General features: G+C 46.2%; 1 protein-coding gene across 1 annotated transcript in view; it reads left to right on the top strand.

Moving 5' to 3' along the window:
* Window positions 1-17,453, top strand: part of LOC122814408 (zinc finger protein 729-like) — a 544,251-nt gene that overhangs the window by 58,516 nt on the left and 468,282 nt on the right. Inside the window, 1 exon segment of the mRNA XM_044086990.1 lies at window positions 1,759-2,097. Coding sequence (XP_043942925.1) covers window positions 1,759-2,097 — 339 coding nt within the window.

Genomic DNA, 17,453 nt, shown 5'->3' with positions numbered 1-17,453 from the left:
CAAGAGTTTAACTTTATTATCTCATTGTTTCTAGACAGGGGGTATGACCAACAACTATGAGACTAGTACGGATATTTTTAATAAATGGAGTGAGCAATATCCAGCATTACTTGATTTTCCAGGTTGTTTTATGCAGGATGGTAACATTGAGACAACAAAGAACAATAAGGAGGGTGACATTAATACCAACTTAATTTGTTCTTTTGAGATGAGTGCTGACTGTCACAATATACAAAATTTAGTTAGAAAGAACTGGAGGGTCATTAAAGGAAATTTAGACCTTTCTGATGTTTTAGGTAACCAACCCTTCGTTGTGTCAGGAAATAGTTTGAGTTTAAAGAGAATTTTGGAATTTAATTCGAGTTTCAGTAGTAGTACTATAAGTAACAAGAAAGGTATGCATTGTTGTTATCAATGCAATATGTGTAGGTTCATTTCTGAAGGACCTTACATCACAGTAGAAACCTAAGATAGAACTTTAACAGTACCTGATTTTGTTAACTGTAGCACTAAGGGAGTTGTTTATATCAGTTTGTGTAACACCTGCCCAGCTTTTTATGTTGGGATGACAACCAGATGTTTAAGGACTCGTATTAGAGAGCATATGTATAGCATTAAAAAGAAAGATGTCTTTTGTTTTCAGTTTTGGAAGTTTGCAAAACTGACATGAGGGGGGGTGATTTTAAAAATTACCTACAACAGAGGGAAACTATGTGGCAAATTAAATTAAAGTCTGACAGTTTCCCTGGCTTAAATGAAGCCATTAATATAAAATGCTTTTTAAAAAAACGAAAGTTACATGTTCACAAAGGTAATGGTATTGTTACCTCTTTTTTTACTTAAAAAACTTACAGTTGATTTTAATGGAATATGTTAATTAGTTCAATTAATCAATTACTTGTGGGTGTATTTAATGTTGCATTTTGATGTTTTTATTCATTCTGATGAAGACTTTTGACGAAAGCGGAGAAATAAATTTCATCACGCTATTTGTTTCATTTGTACTTTTAACTTGCATCGAATTTGCCTCCTATTGCTGCATTCATCGTGGTGCTTTTGTTTTCATAGTAGACTTTACTGGCTTTAAAACTGTTTTAGATGAGAACCTTAAATGGTAGTCCATTAAGCACCTGTCTTCTTTTTTTGACAGTATGTTCCTCCCTTTCAGACTTCACATACCTAAATATGCATCCATCAGTCTGCAGTGAGTCTTGTTATATGTTTGGGGATGTCATCTTTGTAGCTATGTACCCCTCCCAGTACCTCTCCTCTAGAAAGGAGAACATTTTAGATGGTTGCCCTTCACTCTAAGCTTACCATACCTCTCAACTATTCAGAATTTCTCAGCCGGTCCAAATTTTTTCCTCATATTTTTGGCCTGTTCCCCATCAAATGTACGGTTTTCTGACAAATTATTGAGGACAGACATTTGAAGTTCAGATTTCAAATACTTCAGAAAGTGCATGCTAAGTCAAATGTTTGTTTTGTAAGAGCAATATTTAAAATCTTACTCTGATTTTGGGTCTTTGACCCCTCGTTATTTCTGGCTTTATCCAGACTTCTTGTACAAGAAAGTTGAGAGTTATGAGTATAGTCCATCCCCAGATCACCAGTGTTGCAGATGGATGCCTTTACCATGTAATGGATGGGCTGCCATTTGTTCATTTTATTTATTTAAGGGAAATGCATAAGTACAAGTTAAGCTGCAGTGCAGAGCTATTTGTTTTACTTATTTTGCTTTATTCTTATGTTTCCTAGGAAGATGTTTTTAATTTGGAGAAATACATTAAACAGCAATTTGCAGAATTGCACCAGTTTCTCCTAGACAAGGAACAACAACTCATCCAGCAGCTGAAGAATGATGAAGCAAATACTCTAAAATGGATGGAAGGAAATCTGGAGTGCATTAAACAAGAGATCGTTACCTACCTTGTGACAGACTCTGATGGCAACATGGAGGACAAGATTAAAGAAGAGGACAGTCTGAAAATAATGGAAGAAAATGTTAAATCTGTTGAAAATTATGCTATGGCCATTAACAGCATTAGTCACAGTAACTGGGAGATCATACAACCGGAACCTGTTGGTTTGCTAACAGTAAGCATATTTTTTCTTTCTGCTTGTATTTATTTGTTTTACAAAGTGGAATAATGTGACAGCTGGGATAAAAAAGCATTATTGATTTTTTTAATTATTTCTTGATTTTGTTGGCCAGTCAGAGCCCATTGTGAATGGAGGTTTAAAGAAATAAGCTCCACTATGTTAATATAACATCATCAACATCAGCCCCCTTTTCCCCATTTTTCTACATGGGGATATGGGGTATCATGTTAACTGTTGCCAACTCTCTCAATTCAATACCACACTCCTGCCTTCTTCAACACTCATGCCTGTCACAGATCTTCTTTCACACAATCATCCACCTCTTTGCTGGACGTCCTCCCTTCCTCTTACCTTCTTCCTGTCTGTCCCAAATCTTCCGCACCAAATTGTCTTCTGCTTTTCTACGCATGTGCCCAAACCACTGTAATCTGTTCTCTGTGATCTTTTCTGCTATTGAAGCTACATTGGCTTCTGCTCTTATGTCCTCTTTTTTTTGGTCTGTCCCACAATGTGCATCCTACCACCTTTCTCAGGCACTTCATTTCCATCAACTCTTACTTCTTCAACTGTTCTGCCTTTACTGCCCAAGTTTCTGTACCGTACAGTAGTACTGGTCACACCACTGTCTTGTACATGTTACTTTTCAGCTTTTTTGGCATTCTTCTGTCATAGACTACACCTGATACTCTATGCCAGTTGGCTGCAGCCCCTCTGATACTAGCTTTGACCTCTTCATTCAGACTACCCTTCTCTTCAACCAGCCCTCCCAGATACTTGAAGCTGTTTATCTGTTCTACTATCTTCCCTTCTGTCTCTGTTCTCATCTGCTTCTGATTTTCCCAATTTGCTGCCATTACCACCATCTTATCTATGCTTAGTTTCATCCCATTTGCCTTCAGATTTGCATTCCATTCTCCTATCATTTGCTGAAGTTCAAGCTCAGAGCCTGTCTGTACTGCCATATCATCTGCATACAGCAGCTTTGTTGATCTGTCCTTTCAACCTGGTTGCTAATGTAGTCCGTCATCAGTATGAACAGCAGTGGGCTCACAGCTGAACCCTAGTGTACACCCAGTCCCACTGGGAACCCCTCTCTGAGGCCGAACACTGTTCACACCTGAGTCATTGGGTCCTTGTATATAGCCTGCACTAATTCTACCAATTTTTCTGAGACTTCAAACCACCACAGTACTGCCCAGATGAGCTTTTTTTTGGGGACCTTGTTATATGCTTTCTCCAAGTTTAGGAATGCCCAGTCGGACTCTCTCCTCATCTCTAGCTTCTTCTCAACTATCTTATCTGTCTCAATGCAAACATCAGATAAAGCATGCTGCATCCTGATCTGAATCTGGACTGCTCATCTCCCATCTTACATTCTACTTCGCTGTGTATCCGTTTATAAATCACCATCTCCAGAACTTTCATGCAGTGTGATAGGAGTCTGATGCCTCTGTATTACCCACAGTTGTGGATGCCCCCTTTGTTTTTGTACACTGGCACAAGTATGTTTATTCTCCAGTCATCTGGGATATGCCGTTCTCTCCATACTGCTATTAGTACCCTCAGGAGCCATTTCTTCCCTATCTCACCCAGCATCTTTATCGTATCTGCTGTGACCTCATCTGAGCCTGCTGCTTTCCCTAACTTCATCTTTCTTAGTGATGTTCTTACTTCTTCTAGGGTGGGCTCCTCTTCTTCTCTCATCATAGGCTGTTTCTGGGGCAGTACAGCTTCTGTGGCGTTTTCTTCATTCAGAAGCTGCTAGAAATACTCCTTCCATCTGCCTTTGATGTCCTGTGGACTGGTGAGCAGGTTGTTGCTGGCATGCCTTATGAAGGGTGGCTGACTATCTTCTTTATCTTTCTGTCTTTGCCTTGCAGCCTGATATAGCTTCTTTGTGCCCCTTACTGAGTCACTTTCCTGAGGTTGGTAGAGTGCTTCCAATGCCCTATTCTTTGCTATTGCAACTTCTTTCTTAGCTTCTTTGTTAGCCAACCAATAGTCCTTCCTAGCCTGGTCAGTCTTTTCTGTCTGCCACTTCTTCCTACACTCCTCCTTTCTTTTGATGACTTCCTGGACTTCTGCTTTCCACCACCAGCTTTCCTTGTGTACCTATTTCCATACCTGGCTTGGCCACATATCTTTTCTGTATGCTGTTTTAGGCACTGCTGTTCTGGTTCATCTCCACCTATCTCCTCCTCTTCTTGGGGTGCTAGAGCCCTGAGTAATTCCTTGAACTGTTGTAATGTCTCTCCAGTCAACTTCCAAGTCTTTAGCCTGGTCTCTGTTGACTTTAGAGCCTTCTCTGACCACTGCCTGCAGCTGATTGTCGCAACTAGTGGTTTATGCTGTGGGCCGACTGTTTCAGAGGAAGTCTACCTGAGTTGCATGTTGGCTGCTGGTTTATGTGATCTTGTGACTGTCTCTTTTTCTGAACCATGTGTTGGCTACTATCAAGCCATTTGCCAGACAGAAGTCTAGAATGACTTCTCCTTCTTTATTCCTGTTGCCCCACCCATGAGGACCCAGGCAGTCCTCATATCCTGTTCTGCCTGTCCTGATATGTGCATTCAAGTCACCCATTATCAACACCAATTCAAGTTGTCCTGCTTTATCTAGTAGGTCCTGCAGCTTTTGTCTGAATGCATTCTTTTCCTAATTTTACAACCCTGCTGTGGGGCGTAGGCTGAAGTTATGAATACCGCCCTATCATTACACTGGAGTCTGATTGCCATGAGTCTGTCATTAATTCTGATGATATCCCTCACTGCCTTCTGAAGTCTCTCTCTCACCACAGTTCTTGCACCATTTCTAGCCTGTCCCCCATCTGAGTAGTAGAGGTTGGATTCCAAGCCAAGTGGTTTTGCTGCACTTCCCTACCATCTCATCTGTTGGATACATAGGTTGTCCGGCCTCCTCTGTATCATCATAGCATCCACTTCCAAGCTGCATCCTGTCAGTGAACCTACAATCTGAAGTAGGGACTTCATTTGTCAGCAACCTGTGGGTCTTGGATCCGATATCGGATCCGAGCCGGCAACTTGTTTCATAGCTAATGGATCCGAGCTCCTAGCTCCTCCCCTCACCTATAATCCCCTGCCAACCCTCCATGACCTCAGATCTAGTTTGCCGCACTTGTGGATGGCCGGATTCTTGAGCTCTAGCAAAATAATCGTCAGTTAAGTCTGTTTTTCTGTCACATTTCTCTACCTTAATTTAAAAAAGTGTGTAAGAGTTAGGTTCCCTGTAATATTAAATTTTTTTACATAGTTTTTCCCTCCCCTCGCTGGTCGTTAGTGAGTGTGTGTGTGTTGTGTTTTTGGGGCCTGTGTGTTTGTGTAGCACTCCTTTTTTTTTCTTTAAAATATGGCTGAGGCCCCAAAAGCCATTTTTTCTAAATGTACCGAGTGCGGCCATAAGCTCTCCCCAGCTGATGGCCACACTCGGTGCGTTCGGTGACTTGGGGTTGAACACCTCACCTCAGGCTGTACCATTTGTGCAGCATTCAACCCCAGGGCACTGAAAGAGCGGAGGTCGAAGCTGGTCTTGGCGGGACTTTTGCCCCCGGACTCGGCTCCGGCCTCCGCTGCTCCCGTGGCACTACCACAGGCTGTGGTTATTGCCACTCCTGCCCCCCTTCCTTCGGCCGGGACTCAAACTCCCGCTAAAGCTCCGGAGGATAGGGAGGCTAGGAGGGAGAAACGGAGGGAGAAGCACCACAAGCGGCGGGCCAAGGCCTCCACTTCAGCCCTGCCAGCTAAGCGGGCTTCTCCCTCCACTGCTTCTAGGTCTCCTCCTCCTCGGCTCCGATCTCCTTGCTTCTCCCCAGGGCCCGAGGAGGAGGAGGCCCGATCTCCATCGAGGTCATCGAGGCGGCATTCCAGGCCTGCCTCGGTGGCCTCTTCGAGATCAACATTCAGCATGTCTGATGCAGACTTGGACTGGATGATGCGAAGATTCATCCAGGCCCAGCTGCAGATGGGAGTGCTCTTGCCTCCCCTCCTTTGGGTGGGGAGCTCGACACCCTTTTTCGCTCCAATTGCTCCTTCTCCTACCCACTACCCGGGTTCGGAGTGTTCGGAGCCGAGCAGTGTCGGAGCCGGGGGTGGGTCGGCGCCGACAGTACTTGGTACTTCGGATCCAACCCTGCCCTTGAGTCTGTCGGATCCGACCTCTCGGAGCCGTTGCCCGAGCTTCCGATCCGAGGGATTCAGTGTGCCTTCGGCTCCGTCCAGGTTGGAGCGCACTGGTCCTTCGGATCCGATGGTCTCGGCGCCAGTTCCGATCCCTTCATCGGATCCGAGTGGGAGACTGCTCTCGGAGCCCAGGGAGAGCGGTTCCCCCTCAGCCTTCGATGTAGTGGAGAGGGCTCTGTCGAGAGCATCCGGACCCCCGGCTCTTGTCTCGGCTCTACCCTGCACTCCTTCTCTGCTGGGCCAGGCTTCCATCACCCGGCTTAAGGGACAGCCTGCTTCAATGTCCCAGGTAGTTCCATTGGAACAGGATGTTGCTGGCGAGACCTCCTCGGACAGCCCCCCCGAGGAAGTGCCCCGCAAGCATAAGTGCAAGAGGAGGCACGTGGACTCCCCTGAGTCCTTAACTGAGGACACGGACTTGGATGAAGGGGAAGGCTTCCCAAGATCACCCCCTGAGGATGTCTCCTTTGGAGACATCATGGAGATGCTGAGGATCAGAGGTGGGTGGTCTGCCCCCAAGTCTTCCTCCGATGAGTCCGTGTTTCTGGAGGCATTCGAAGCAGGCCCGTCTACCTCTTGGGTGTCTCCGGCCGACCCCTTGGTGGACCTTATTACCACCGGGGCGTGGAAGGACCTGGACACTGTGGAGCCAATACCCAAACGCCCGGACAGGATACTAAGCCCCCCCCACAGACCGGTCACATTGGAGCAAGGGTCCCCCCGTAGATGCCATGTTGACGGCGGCAGCCACAAAGAGGGAACTAGCTCAGGAGAGCCCCTCTGTCCATCCACCGAGCAAGGAGTCCCGCTCAATGGACCACTTAGGGAAGCGAGTTTTTAGTTCAGCGACCTTCTCGGTAAGGTAAGGTCTCTGAACTATATGGCACATGTCATCAGGATGCAGCGGGATCTTATCAAAGAATACGCTGCCTTCCCCCCTGAGTCCATGTCGGCGGTGGACAAACAATTGTACTCCACCCGAATGGCCACTCTGAGATCCGTTTCAAATACGTCTATGTGGCTATTGTCCCACGCCACCGAGGGAGCCGCTAGAGCTAGCGGAGCGGGCCTAGTCATGAGACATCAGGCCTGACTCAGTCATTGTGACTTTGCGGAGCCCTTTAAAGTGTCCTTTGCGAATGCCCCTTTCGATGGTTCTGCCCTGTTTGGCAAAACGGTTCGCGAGACACTTGTCCAGAGCGAGAAGGACGGGAAGACGTTGTCTGCCGTCGGAGTCCGCTTCTCTGCTCCCCAGCGGTCCTTTTCAAAGAACCAAAAGGGTCAGAAGAAGATGTGGTTCCAGAAATTGCAACATTCCCAACCCTGTCCGGACAACCAGTCCTTCCATGGCAGAGGAGGACAGGGAGGATGCCGCCCCAGGGGCAGAGGGGCTCCGAGAAACTTTGGGTCCAGAGAACCTTTCTCTGACCGGCCCACGCAGCAGCCCTGAAGGGTTGCCCGACTGCTCCACTCTGGAGGCAGTCGGGGGCGCTTCTCGGAGCACCTAGCGGCATGGGAGTCCATCACGACAGACCGCTGGGTGCTTCGAATTATATCCAGAGGGTACAAAATCCCATTACTTCATGTCCCCAAATTCAAGAATCTCCCCGATGTACCACCCGATCAGAGGGAGGCTGCAGCCACAGAAATTCAGCAGCTGCTAAGAAAAAGAGCCATCCAGCCCGTCCCCCAAGACCAGCTCGGATTAGGGTTCTACTCCAGGTTCTTTTTGGTGCCAAAAAAGATGGGGGACTTGAGACCGATTCTAGACCTGTCCTGTTTGAACCTGTTGGTAACCAAGGAAAAATTCCGAATGGTCACTCTTCAATCTATTCTCCCCCTTCTAAGGGAGAACGATTGGATGTGCTCTATAGACCTCAAGGATGCGTACTACCACATTCTAATGGACAGATGATCCAGGAGGTTCCTCTGCTTCCGGCTGGGAGCCAGTCACTACCAGTTCAGGGTCTTTCCCTTTGGCCTCACCACAGCCCCCAGGGTGTTCACCAAGGTATTAGCAGTGATTGTGGCCCACCTGAGACTCCAGGGAATACAGGTCTTTCCGTACCTGGACGACTGGCTCCTGACCACCCCAACAAGGCATCTACTTTGCTCAGCCAGAGATTTCTTTCTCCGCCTAGCCCCACAGTTAGGCATCACCATCAATGCCGACAAATCCCTTCTGGCCCCGACACAAGTCATAGAATTCATAGGAGCCAGAATAGACATCAGAGATTTACGAGCCTTTCTGACGTCGGAACGACTACGGAATTTGCAACTTCATGTGCGGGCTATCCTCCAAACAGAGATCCCACCGGCGGAATTGGTCCTGAGGGCACTGGGCTCCATGGCGGCAGCGATAACACTCCTTCCATGCGCCCGTCTGAACATGCGGGTACTCCAGTGGACCCTTCTAGTACAATGGTCCTTTCTGTCTTTTCCTCTCCATCACCCCATTGCTATCAGCAAGGCTTGCAGGAGGGCTCTATTATGGTGGCTCCATGCTCCAGACCTCCACATGGGCCGACCCTTCTGCACCTCTCCCCCTCTTGCCACAGTGACCATGGACGCCTCCCGCCTCGGGTGGGGTGGCATTATTCAGGCAGGACCGTCCAAGGCACGTGGAACGATACAGAGACCTCCCTGCATATCAACATTCTGGAGATGAGAGCGGTGCTGTACGCGTTGCAAGCACTTCAGAATCTCCTCCCCGTAGGAACGATTGCAATTCAGTCGGACAACATGTCGGTTGTCTGGTACATCAACAAACAGGGGGGAACCAGGTCTTACCCTCTATGCCACGAAGCCATGAGAGTGTGGGAATGGGCGATTTCCACCAACTGCTTTCTGATTGCAACGCATATTCCGGGGTGGGCCAACATCCTAGCGGACAAACTCAGCCGCACCCTTCTTACCCCGTACGAGTGGTCTCTCAACCCACTAGTAGCGAAGCAGATATTCGCGATATGGGGGCAACCCTGCTGCGATCTTTTTGCCTCTCCCTCAAACACCAAATGCGGCAATTTCTTCACTCTGATTCCCCCTCCAGGGGAAACCCCAAGAGACGCTCTGGTGCATGCTTGGCTACCCGGTCTACTTTATGCCTATCCTCCTCTACCCCTGATGCTGCAACTCTTACAGAAAGCCTCGCGGTTAGGGAGCAGGATGATCCTCATTGCCCCATTCTGGCCTCGGCAAATTAGGTTCCCTTACCTGTGGTCTCACCTAGTGAATCCCCCTTGGATTCTGGATCCCAGTCCGGATCTAATCTCCCATCCGTCGGACTTACCGATCCCAAATCTGGACAATCTGAAGCTGACGGCTTGGTTGCTCCAGTGCCACTCCTAGTTAGGACTCCCGGTATCTCTTCACCATTCAAAGCCATCCTTGTGGCAGCGCATAAGCCCTCCACTAGGAAAGTGTACCACAGTAAATGGAAACGTTTCTCCGTCTGGGCGGAGCATCGTAATCTAGATCCCTTCACAGCTCCTCTTCCATCCATATTAGACTTCCTAACCAAACTTTTTCAGGAAGGTGCTAGTTGCTCAACTGTCAAAGTGCAATTGGCTGCCATCTCCCATTATCATGTGGGACATGACACAGGGCCCTTGATGTCGGCCAAATTGTGTAAAACCTTTCTCAAGGGCACCTTTTTGCTTAGCCCCCCTATAAAAGAAGCCGTACCACCTTGGGATCTTTCACTAGTTCTTCAAGCCTTGACTGCTCCACCTTTTGAACCTGCTGCTTCAGTAGATCTCAAATACTTGTCCTGGAAAACAGCATTCCTTGTAGCCATTACTTCTGCGAAAAGAGTTTCGGAGCTTCAAGCTCTTTCTGTGAAGCCTCCTTATTTGATCTTTCATCCGGACAGAGTGTACCTCAGGATCAATCCCTCCTTCCTTCCCAAAATAGCATCAGAAACCAATATAAATCAATCCATAAATTTACCGGTTTTCTTCCCTAAATATCAGAATAAAGGAGAGTACAAGCTGCACTCATTAGATGTTCATAGGCAGCTACATTTTTATACTCATAGAACAGCTGGTCACAGACAATCCGACCAGCTGTTCATTTCCTTTGCCAAATTTAATTTGGGGAAAGCAATATCAAAAATATCTCTATCATGCTGGATTTCACAATGTATCTTGTTAGCGTACCAAGCTTCTGGGAGACCTGCACCTGAAGGAGTTCGCGCACATTCCACTCGTTCCATCTCTACTTCTGCGGCCTTCAAATCTAGAGTTCCATTGGATGATATCTGTTCGGCAGCCACTTGGGCCTCATCTCATACCTTTATTAACCACTACAAACTGGACGTGATTTCTAGAGGGAGAGCATCCTTTGGCTCTGTGGTGCTCCGCAATATCCTTCCATGATGACCACCCAAGATTCAGGTAGCTGGGGACTCTGTCCTACAGGTTGCTGACAAATGAAGTCCCTACTTCAGATTAAGAAGTTATGTACTCACCATAACGTTCCATTTGAGTAGGTAGCTTCATTTGTCTGCAACCATCCCCCCTCCTTCCCCCTGGCCTTCAGCGGATCTATGTAAGTTGGAATACCCTTTTTGGGTACATATTGAGGGGCAAACTTGATCTGAGGTCATGGAGGGTTGGCAGGGGATTATGGGTGAGGGGAGGAGCTAGGAGCTCAGATCCATTAGCTATGAAACAGGTTGCCGGCTCGGATCCGACATCGGATCCAAGACCCACAGGTTGCAGACAAATGAAGCTACCTACTCAGATGGAACGTTATGGTGAGTACATAACTTCTTATTATGTGTAGCAATTATCAGTTTATGTTTGGCAGGTTGGTTAGTTTTACGTCCAGCTTTTGCTCAACAGAGCTATCCCATGTAAACCAGGCTGGGCAGCTAGACACCCGCCAGCCAGTAGCTTATTGACCCTAGGCTGCTGGGCTTTATGGTAGGTACACACTGGCCAGTAGGGGCAAATATACCCCTCCCACCGTTAGCAAGGGTCCCTTCCGTGAATTAGAATAGGCCGGGTTATCAACCCACATCACCGGTAACTATCCATGCCCATTTTTGGCGACATTAGTCAACATGACCGAAACACCTAGAGCCATATTTTACACCATTGAGTGGCTAGCCCAGCCATGGCATGCAGTCTGTGATCTGTGTTCTCCTATCTTGAGGATACTGCGTACCACAGTAGATGCCCAAAACGGTTGGTGCCCACCTCTCCATTCTTTGATGATTTTGAGATGGAAACACTCAGCATGTTTTTCAGACATGGGAGAAACCCCACAGAGGCACAGAGAACATCTAAACTCCAAACAGGCATTGGTCGAGGTCAGGATCGAACATTATACCATGTGCATGGGAGGCGAAGACCTTAACCATTAAGGCATCTGGTCTCCTCTATTATTACAACACAAAAAAAGTTCCAAAAAATAGATGGAAATTAGTGACACAGTTCTACACTTAATGTTTTTCTTGTTACTCCTTAGTGATGCAACAATACATAACAGTTTTCAATCAATAGTAAATCATCAGTTAGAAAAAGCAAGTAGCTTTGTTGTCAGATGTGCAGGCTGGAGAAATCTTGCTTGGAAAAGGGTATGTTTCCCAGTGCTGACAGTGGTGTATGGAGGTATGTAGAGACTGTATCAGTAGTGATTTGGTATAGTGCCATAGACTGTTCTAAGCTGAAATGCACCTAGAATAAGGTTAAGATTACCATGAATAGAGAGAGTATGAGCTACACTTGAGTGTTACACTTTGGATGGTAGGAAGCAGTTACAGTTAAAATGCCTCAGTGTGGTAAGATGTTTCCTTAAGAAATATATAAAGGAATTTATATTTATTTTGCGATGAAGCAGGAGATTGTTCCATGTCTTGAAGTAGTGATAAAGAAGTGTAAGTGACCATGGTGGATGTTCTTCATGTTTCACTGTTGCAGTTATTACATTTGGGTAATCTGCTGGCAGGTTGCCCTTAAGTCGTCCTGAATAACAAAGTCTTGGGTCCTGCGTTGGTTGCTGTCTCCTCTTCCATGACGTCAGGTCATCAGGGGTATAAAACATGCAGCCGACACCATTTTAATCCGTCTTTCTTGCCGTGTGATGCCCGAAGCAGAAGCAGTTCGCAAGTGCCGGTCAGCCATCTCCTGAAATTTTCTTTTTTGAGTTTCAGAACCGAAGTCTTCAAACTAAAGCTAAGTACCCTGTTGGGGAAACTTTTTCTTGCACCTTACCGATGTCCGTCAAAGTTAGTAATTGCATTACTTGTGGGAAGCAAATACCTCCTAAGGATTTTCATTTGTACTGTATTCCTTGCCTAGGCTCTGATCACAACATGCCTTGCTGTCGGTTTTGTGCTAAATTTAACCAATGCACTATTAAGCGTTGGTATATTTTTGCTTCTAAACATTTTGGTTCAAGATTTAACTACCCTGAAATGTCATCAGTTAGCAATCCGACTACCCGGAGTTCACAAAAAACACAAGGAAAAAGACAGAGACAGACCGTCGAGGTCCAAAACCAACAACAAAGCTTTTCCTAAGCCAGTCGCCGGTTCGCCAGTACTCAGTGAGGCACTTTCGCAGCCCCTGATACCCGCTACTTTTGAGTCGCAGGCCTCTACCAAGACCCATTCGGAGTCCGATATGTCACGAGATTCTGCAAGTGTTGAACCCACGGATGTCTCTTCCTTTGATGGGTCCGGAGCGACTGAGCAGGCCCTGGCTTCTGAGGGTGTTTTCAGGACTCAACATTTGTATATTAAACTGACGCCATCATCAAAAACAAGGCCAAAACCAACTTCTATGTCTAAAAAAACAAGGCATGAGCCACGTGCTCAGGCCCCTATGCCTAAAAACAGATGATCAAAATGACTGAGGATTTAATTACCTTGATCAGGGGTTCCCAACCCCCCCCCCAGCTAAGAGGCCTAGGCAAGGCACTGATTATGGATCTTCAGATCAGGTTTCCATTTCTTCTGATTCCTCTTCTGATCTGGAATTTTCTATTCCACCTTATGGGGACTCTGATGCAGAGGAATCCATCCCCTTTGCTTCTCCTCCTGAGGATTACTCTTCTGGAGAGACTTTGCATACTTTAAGGGATCATTTTCACTGGGAGAGTCAGGACATCTCAGAATCAAAAAAAAGAGGCTTAGGGATTTTCTTTTTCTTCCTCAGCATAGGCCTTTGGCAATATCTCCTGTATTTGACATTGTTGATGATGTGTTCTCGGAATCAAGCATGTCTCCTGATTCCTTGCCTCCGGCTCCTAGTAAGCCAGATAGGTATTACAGGGTTCCTGACTCCCACAAATTTCTTTTCAAAAATCTTGCTGCTGACCTTGAGACTGTTTCTCAGGGTCCCAAGGGTGTTAAGGCTTCTACAGCCTGAAATCCTACCCCTTCTGATAGAGATTCCAGGGTGCTGGATAGATGGGGAAAGAAGGTTTATACATCTACAACCTTGGCAATCGGGGCTTTTAAACTGCCAGTTTCATATGCTTAAATATCAACAGCATGTTATGGTCTTACTGAAACAGAAAATGATGTTGATTTCTGATTGTGTGGAAATAGAGTTACAGGATTTATTGCATTCAGCAGAACAGGTTGGAAAGCATACTTTGCAGTGTGGTTTTGATTCCTTGGAGGCCTCTTGCAGGGCTGCCGTAACTGGATCTGTGATAAACAGGCATGCCTGGCTCAAGGAGCAAAATCTGCCTGATCATGTTAAAGCTAAATTGTTTGATGCCCCTTTACAGCATGACAGTCTGTTTGGTAATAAGGCAGAAGAGGTTTTAAAGAAAATGGAAGACAAAGCTAAATCTATGCAAACTGTAAAAGATTTTTTGCAAGTGCAGCCACCCAGGTTCGGTAGGCACTGGCCAACTAAGAATTGGTCCTTTCCTGCATCCAACAGAGCCACTCAGGGCAAACCCAGGTGCTCCAAAGGTGCCAGATAACAATCACAAATATTTTACAGGTCAAAGCAATGGGGTGCCTCCACCTCCAAATCAGGAGGTAACAAAGCACAACCCTACAGTAAACAGTCTCAATGACTTTCCTCTGCCATCTCTAAGCACTTATCTTTTGGCAGCCCCCTTGGGGGGAAAACTAGCACTTCATGCTCAAAATTGGCATTTAATTACCCAGGACAAGTGGGAATTAAACATAATATCCCAGGGGTACAGATTTCATATCCACACGTTGCCAATTCCAAATGGATGGCCAGATCTGCCACCAAACCAGTGGGCAGAGGCCCAGAAACAAGTCATGTCCCTCATGGATATGGGAGCTATCCAATCAGTACCTGAAAGGGAAAAAGGACAAGGGTTTTATTCAAGACATTTCCTGGTACCCAGAAGAGGCAAATCATGGCGTCCAATTCTGCTAAATACGTTCCTGGACATTCCAAAATTCAAAATGCTGACTTTACAACTGCTACTGCCTGTGCTAGGCAAGAATGCCTGGTTGGTAACTCTAGACTTAAAAGAGGCATATCTGCATATCCCAATAAGGGAATCTTGCAGAAGATACCTCCACTTCAGAGCAGGCTTTTTGCATTACCAATTCTCTGCACTGCCCTTTGGCTTATCTACTGCTCCCAGGGTCTTTACAAAGTGCCTGGCACCAGTAATTGCATTTTGCAGACAAAGAAACATTCAAATTTATCCTTATCTGGACAATTGTCTCATTCAGGCAGAGGACAAGGACACTCTTCTTCAACATCTGGCATTTGTAAAAAGGCTTCTAGCATACCTAGGGTACACCATATACGAAATGAAATCACAACTGGTACCCTCTCAAAGGATAACATTCCTGGGTGCAAGCTTGAATACAACTGCCCAGATGGCTTACCTCATGCCAGACAAACAAATTCAATTGACAACATACTTCATACTAGTGGCAACAAAAACCCAGCTATCTGCAAGACAAATTCTGCAGACTTTGGGCTTCATGGCATCCTGCATTCTGCTAATTCCATATGCGAGACTGCATATGAGGAAACTACAGTGGTATCTAAAAAGTTTATGGAGTCAACATTGTCACAGCCTGGAAACAATGATTCCTCTCATTCCCTGCCTGCAACAGGAGTTTCTTTGGTGGGTAGAGACATGTCACCAAAACAAGGGACTGTCATTCATTCTACCCCATGACCCACACCCTAACTACAGATGCATCAGACTATGCTTGGGGGGCCCACCTGGCAGGGAGATGCATTCAGGGCAAATGGAGCCCAAACCAAATGCATCTGCATATCAACCAGAAAGAAATGCTAGCTGTTCAGAATGCTCTGACAGCCTTCAAGGACTTCTTTCATCCAGGACAACTACTGATAAAGACGGACAACACCACAGTTATGTGGTACATAAACAAGCAGGGGGGTACCCACTCCTACCCCCTTTGCAGACTAGCCATGGCCTTGTGGAACACAGCCTTGACTTACCAAATACATCTTCAAGCTCAATTCCTGCCAGGAAAGCAAAATACTCTGGCAGACGACCTAAGCAGAAATCGTATGGACCCGCATGAATGGAAACTGGAGCCACAAATCTTCAGCATATTAACATAAAAATGGGGGAGCCCAGACATAGATCTATTTGCCTTTCCCAAAAACTATCAGTTGGACAAATTCTGCACAAGAATTCATCACAAAAAAAGCATGGAAAGTGGATTCTCTATCCTTCAGCTGGAAAAACCTATCAGTCTATGCCTTTCCCCCTCTGCCTCTACTCTCCAAGGTCTTACTAAAAGTCAGACACGAAAAACCAAACATGATTCTAATTGCTCTGGGCTGGCCTGGCCAACACTGGTACCCGCTTCTAAGGAATATGTCACACCTTCCTCCGTGGTACTTGCCTCAAACACCTCACCTGTTGTCTCAGCAGAACTATCAAATTCTGCACACTCTGCTCCAAACTCTAAATCTTGCAGCATGGCTAATCAACTAATTTCACCAAACACATCTATCAGTAAACCTGTGATGGATGTCATTTTGGAGGCCAGAAGGCCTAGTACTAGAAAATCTTATGCTGATAAATGGAAGTGATTCTGTGCTTGGAACCAAGCAGAAGGAATAGACACAGCAAAGCCCAATATTCCTCAGATTTTGCAATACTTAACTGAGATGCTTCACAAGGGCCTATCTTTTTCTTCAATAAAAATCCATGCCTCTGCCATCTCGGCTCATTACAACACAGAGCCTCCCCTCTTTTCTCATCCTCTGCTAAAACAGTACCTCAGAGGGGCTAAAAATGTAAGGCCTCCCAGGAGAGCGCCACCTCCTGCATGGAACCTCAATTTTGTGCTGGAAAAACTCACCCTACCTCCTTTTAAACCAGCAGCTACTGCTGATATAAAATTCCTTTCTTGGAAGACAGCCTTTCTTTTGGCAGTCACTTCAGCTTGAAGGGTTTCAGAACTACAGGCTGTCATGGCAGTTTAGCCTTTCGTTATTTTTTACCTGGACAGGGTGCCCCTCAGGACCAATCCTTCTTCTATGCCTAAGGTGGTATCCAGTGTGGCTCTTAACCAGACCATTCACCTGCCAACTTTTTTCCCAAATCCATAGAACAAGGGGGAGCAGATTCTGCATTCATTGGATGTACACAGACAACTAAGATTTTACTCAAACAGGACAAAATCTCTAAGAAAGTCTGAGCAACTATTGGTGGCATTTGCTGCAGGATCAGAGGGGAAGGCTATATCAAAGCAGACCATTTCTAAATGGATAAGCCATTGCATTTGTTTCTGCTACTTGCACCATGGTAAACCTGTGCCCAAGGGGATCAGATCCCATTCCACCAGGGCTGCCTCTACTTCAACAGCTTTCCTCAGAGGGGTTCCTACCAGAGACATTCTAGCAGCTGCTACTCTGGGCTCAGTTCATACGTTCACCAAACATTACCATTTACCTTCTCTAAATCCAGGGCAGGCTTTGCCACTGCAGTCCTGCAGGGCCTTATAGCTGCTCCTAATGCTGTTTAGTTCCATCCTCCCGTCCATAGCTTTGGGATTCTACCCAAATGTGATGACTGCAACAGTGAAACATGAAAAACATAGTACAGTTGTGTACACTTACCATAAATGAAGATGTTCGAGTGTATTCACTGTTGCTTTCCAGATTACCCACCCGCCAGCCCCCTTTCTATAACTTTTCTTTCCTTCACTAT

The sequence above is a fragment of the Protopterus annectens genome, chromosome 10.part0 (genome assembly GCF_019279795.1).
Source record: "Protopterus annectens isolate FY-2018-M chromosome 10.part0, PAN1.0, whole genome shotgun sequence".
Taxonomy (NCBI): domain Eukaryota; kingdom Metazoa; phylum Chordata; order Ceratodontiformes; family Protopteridae; genus Protopterus; species Protopterus annectens.
The sequence above is the reverse complement of the archived record's forward strand: the minus strand, read 5'-3'. Positions and strand labels throughout refer to the sequence as shown.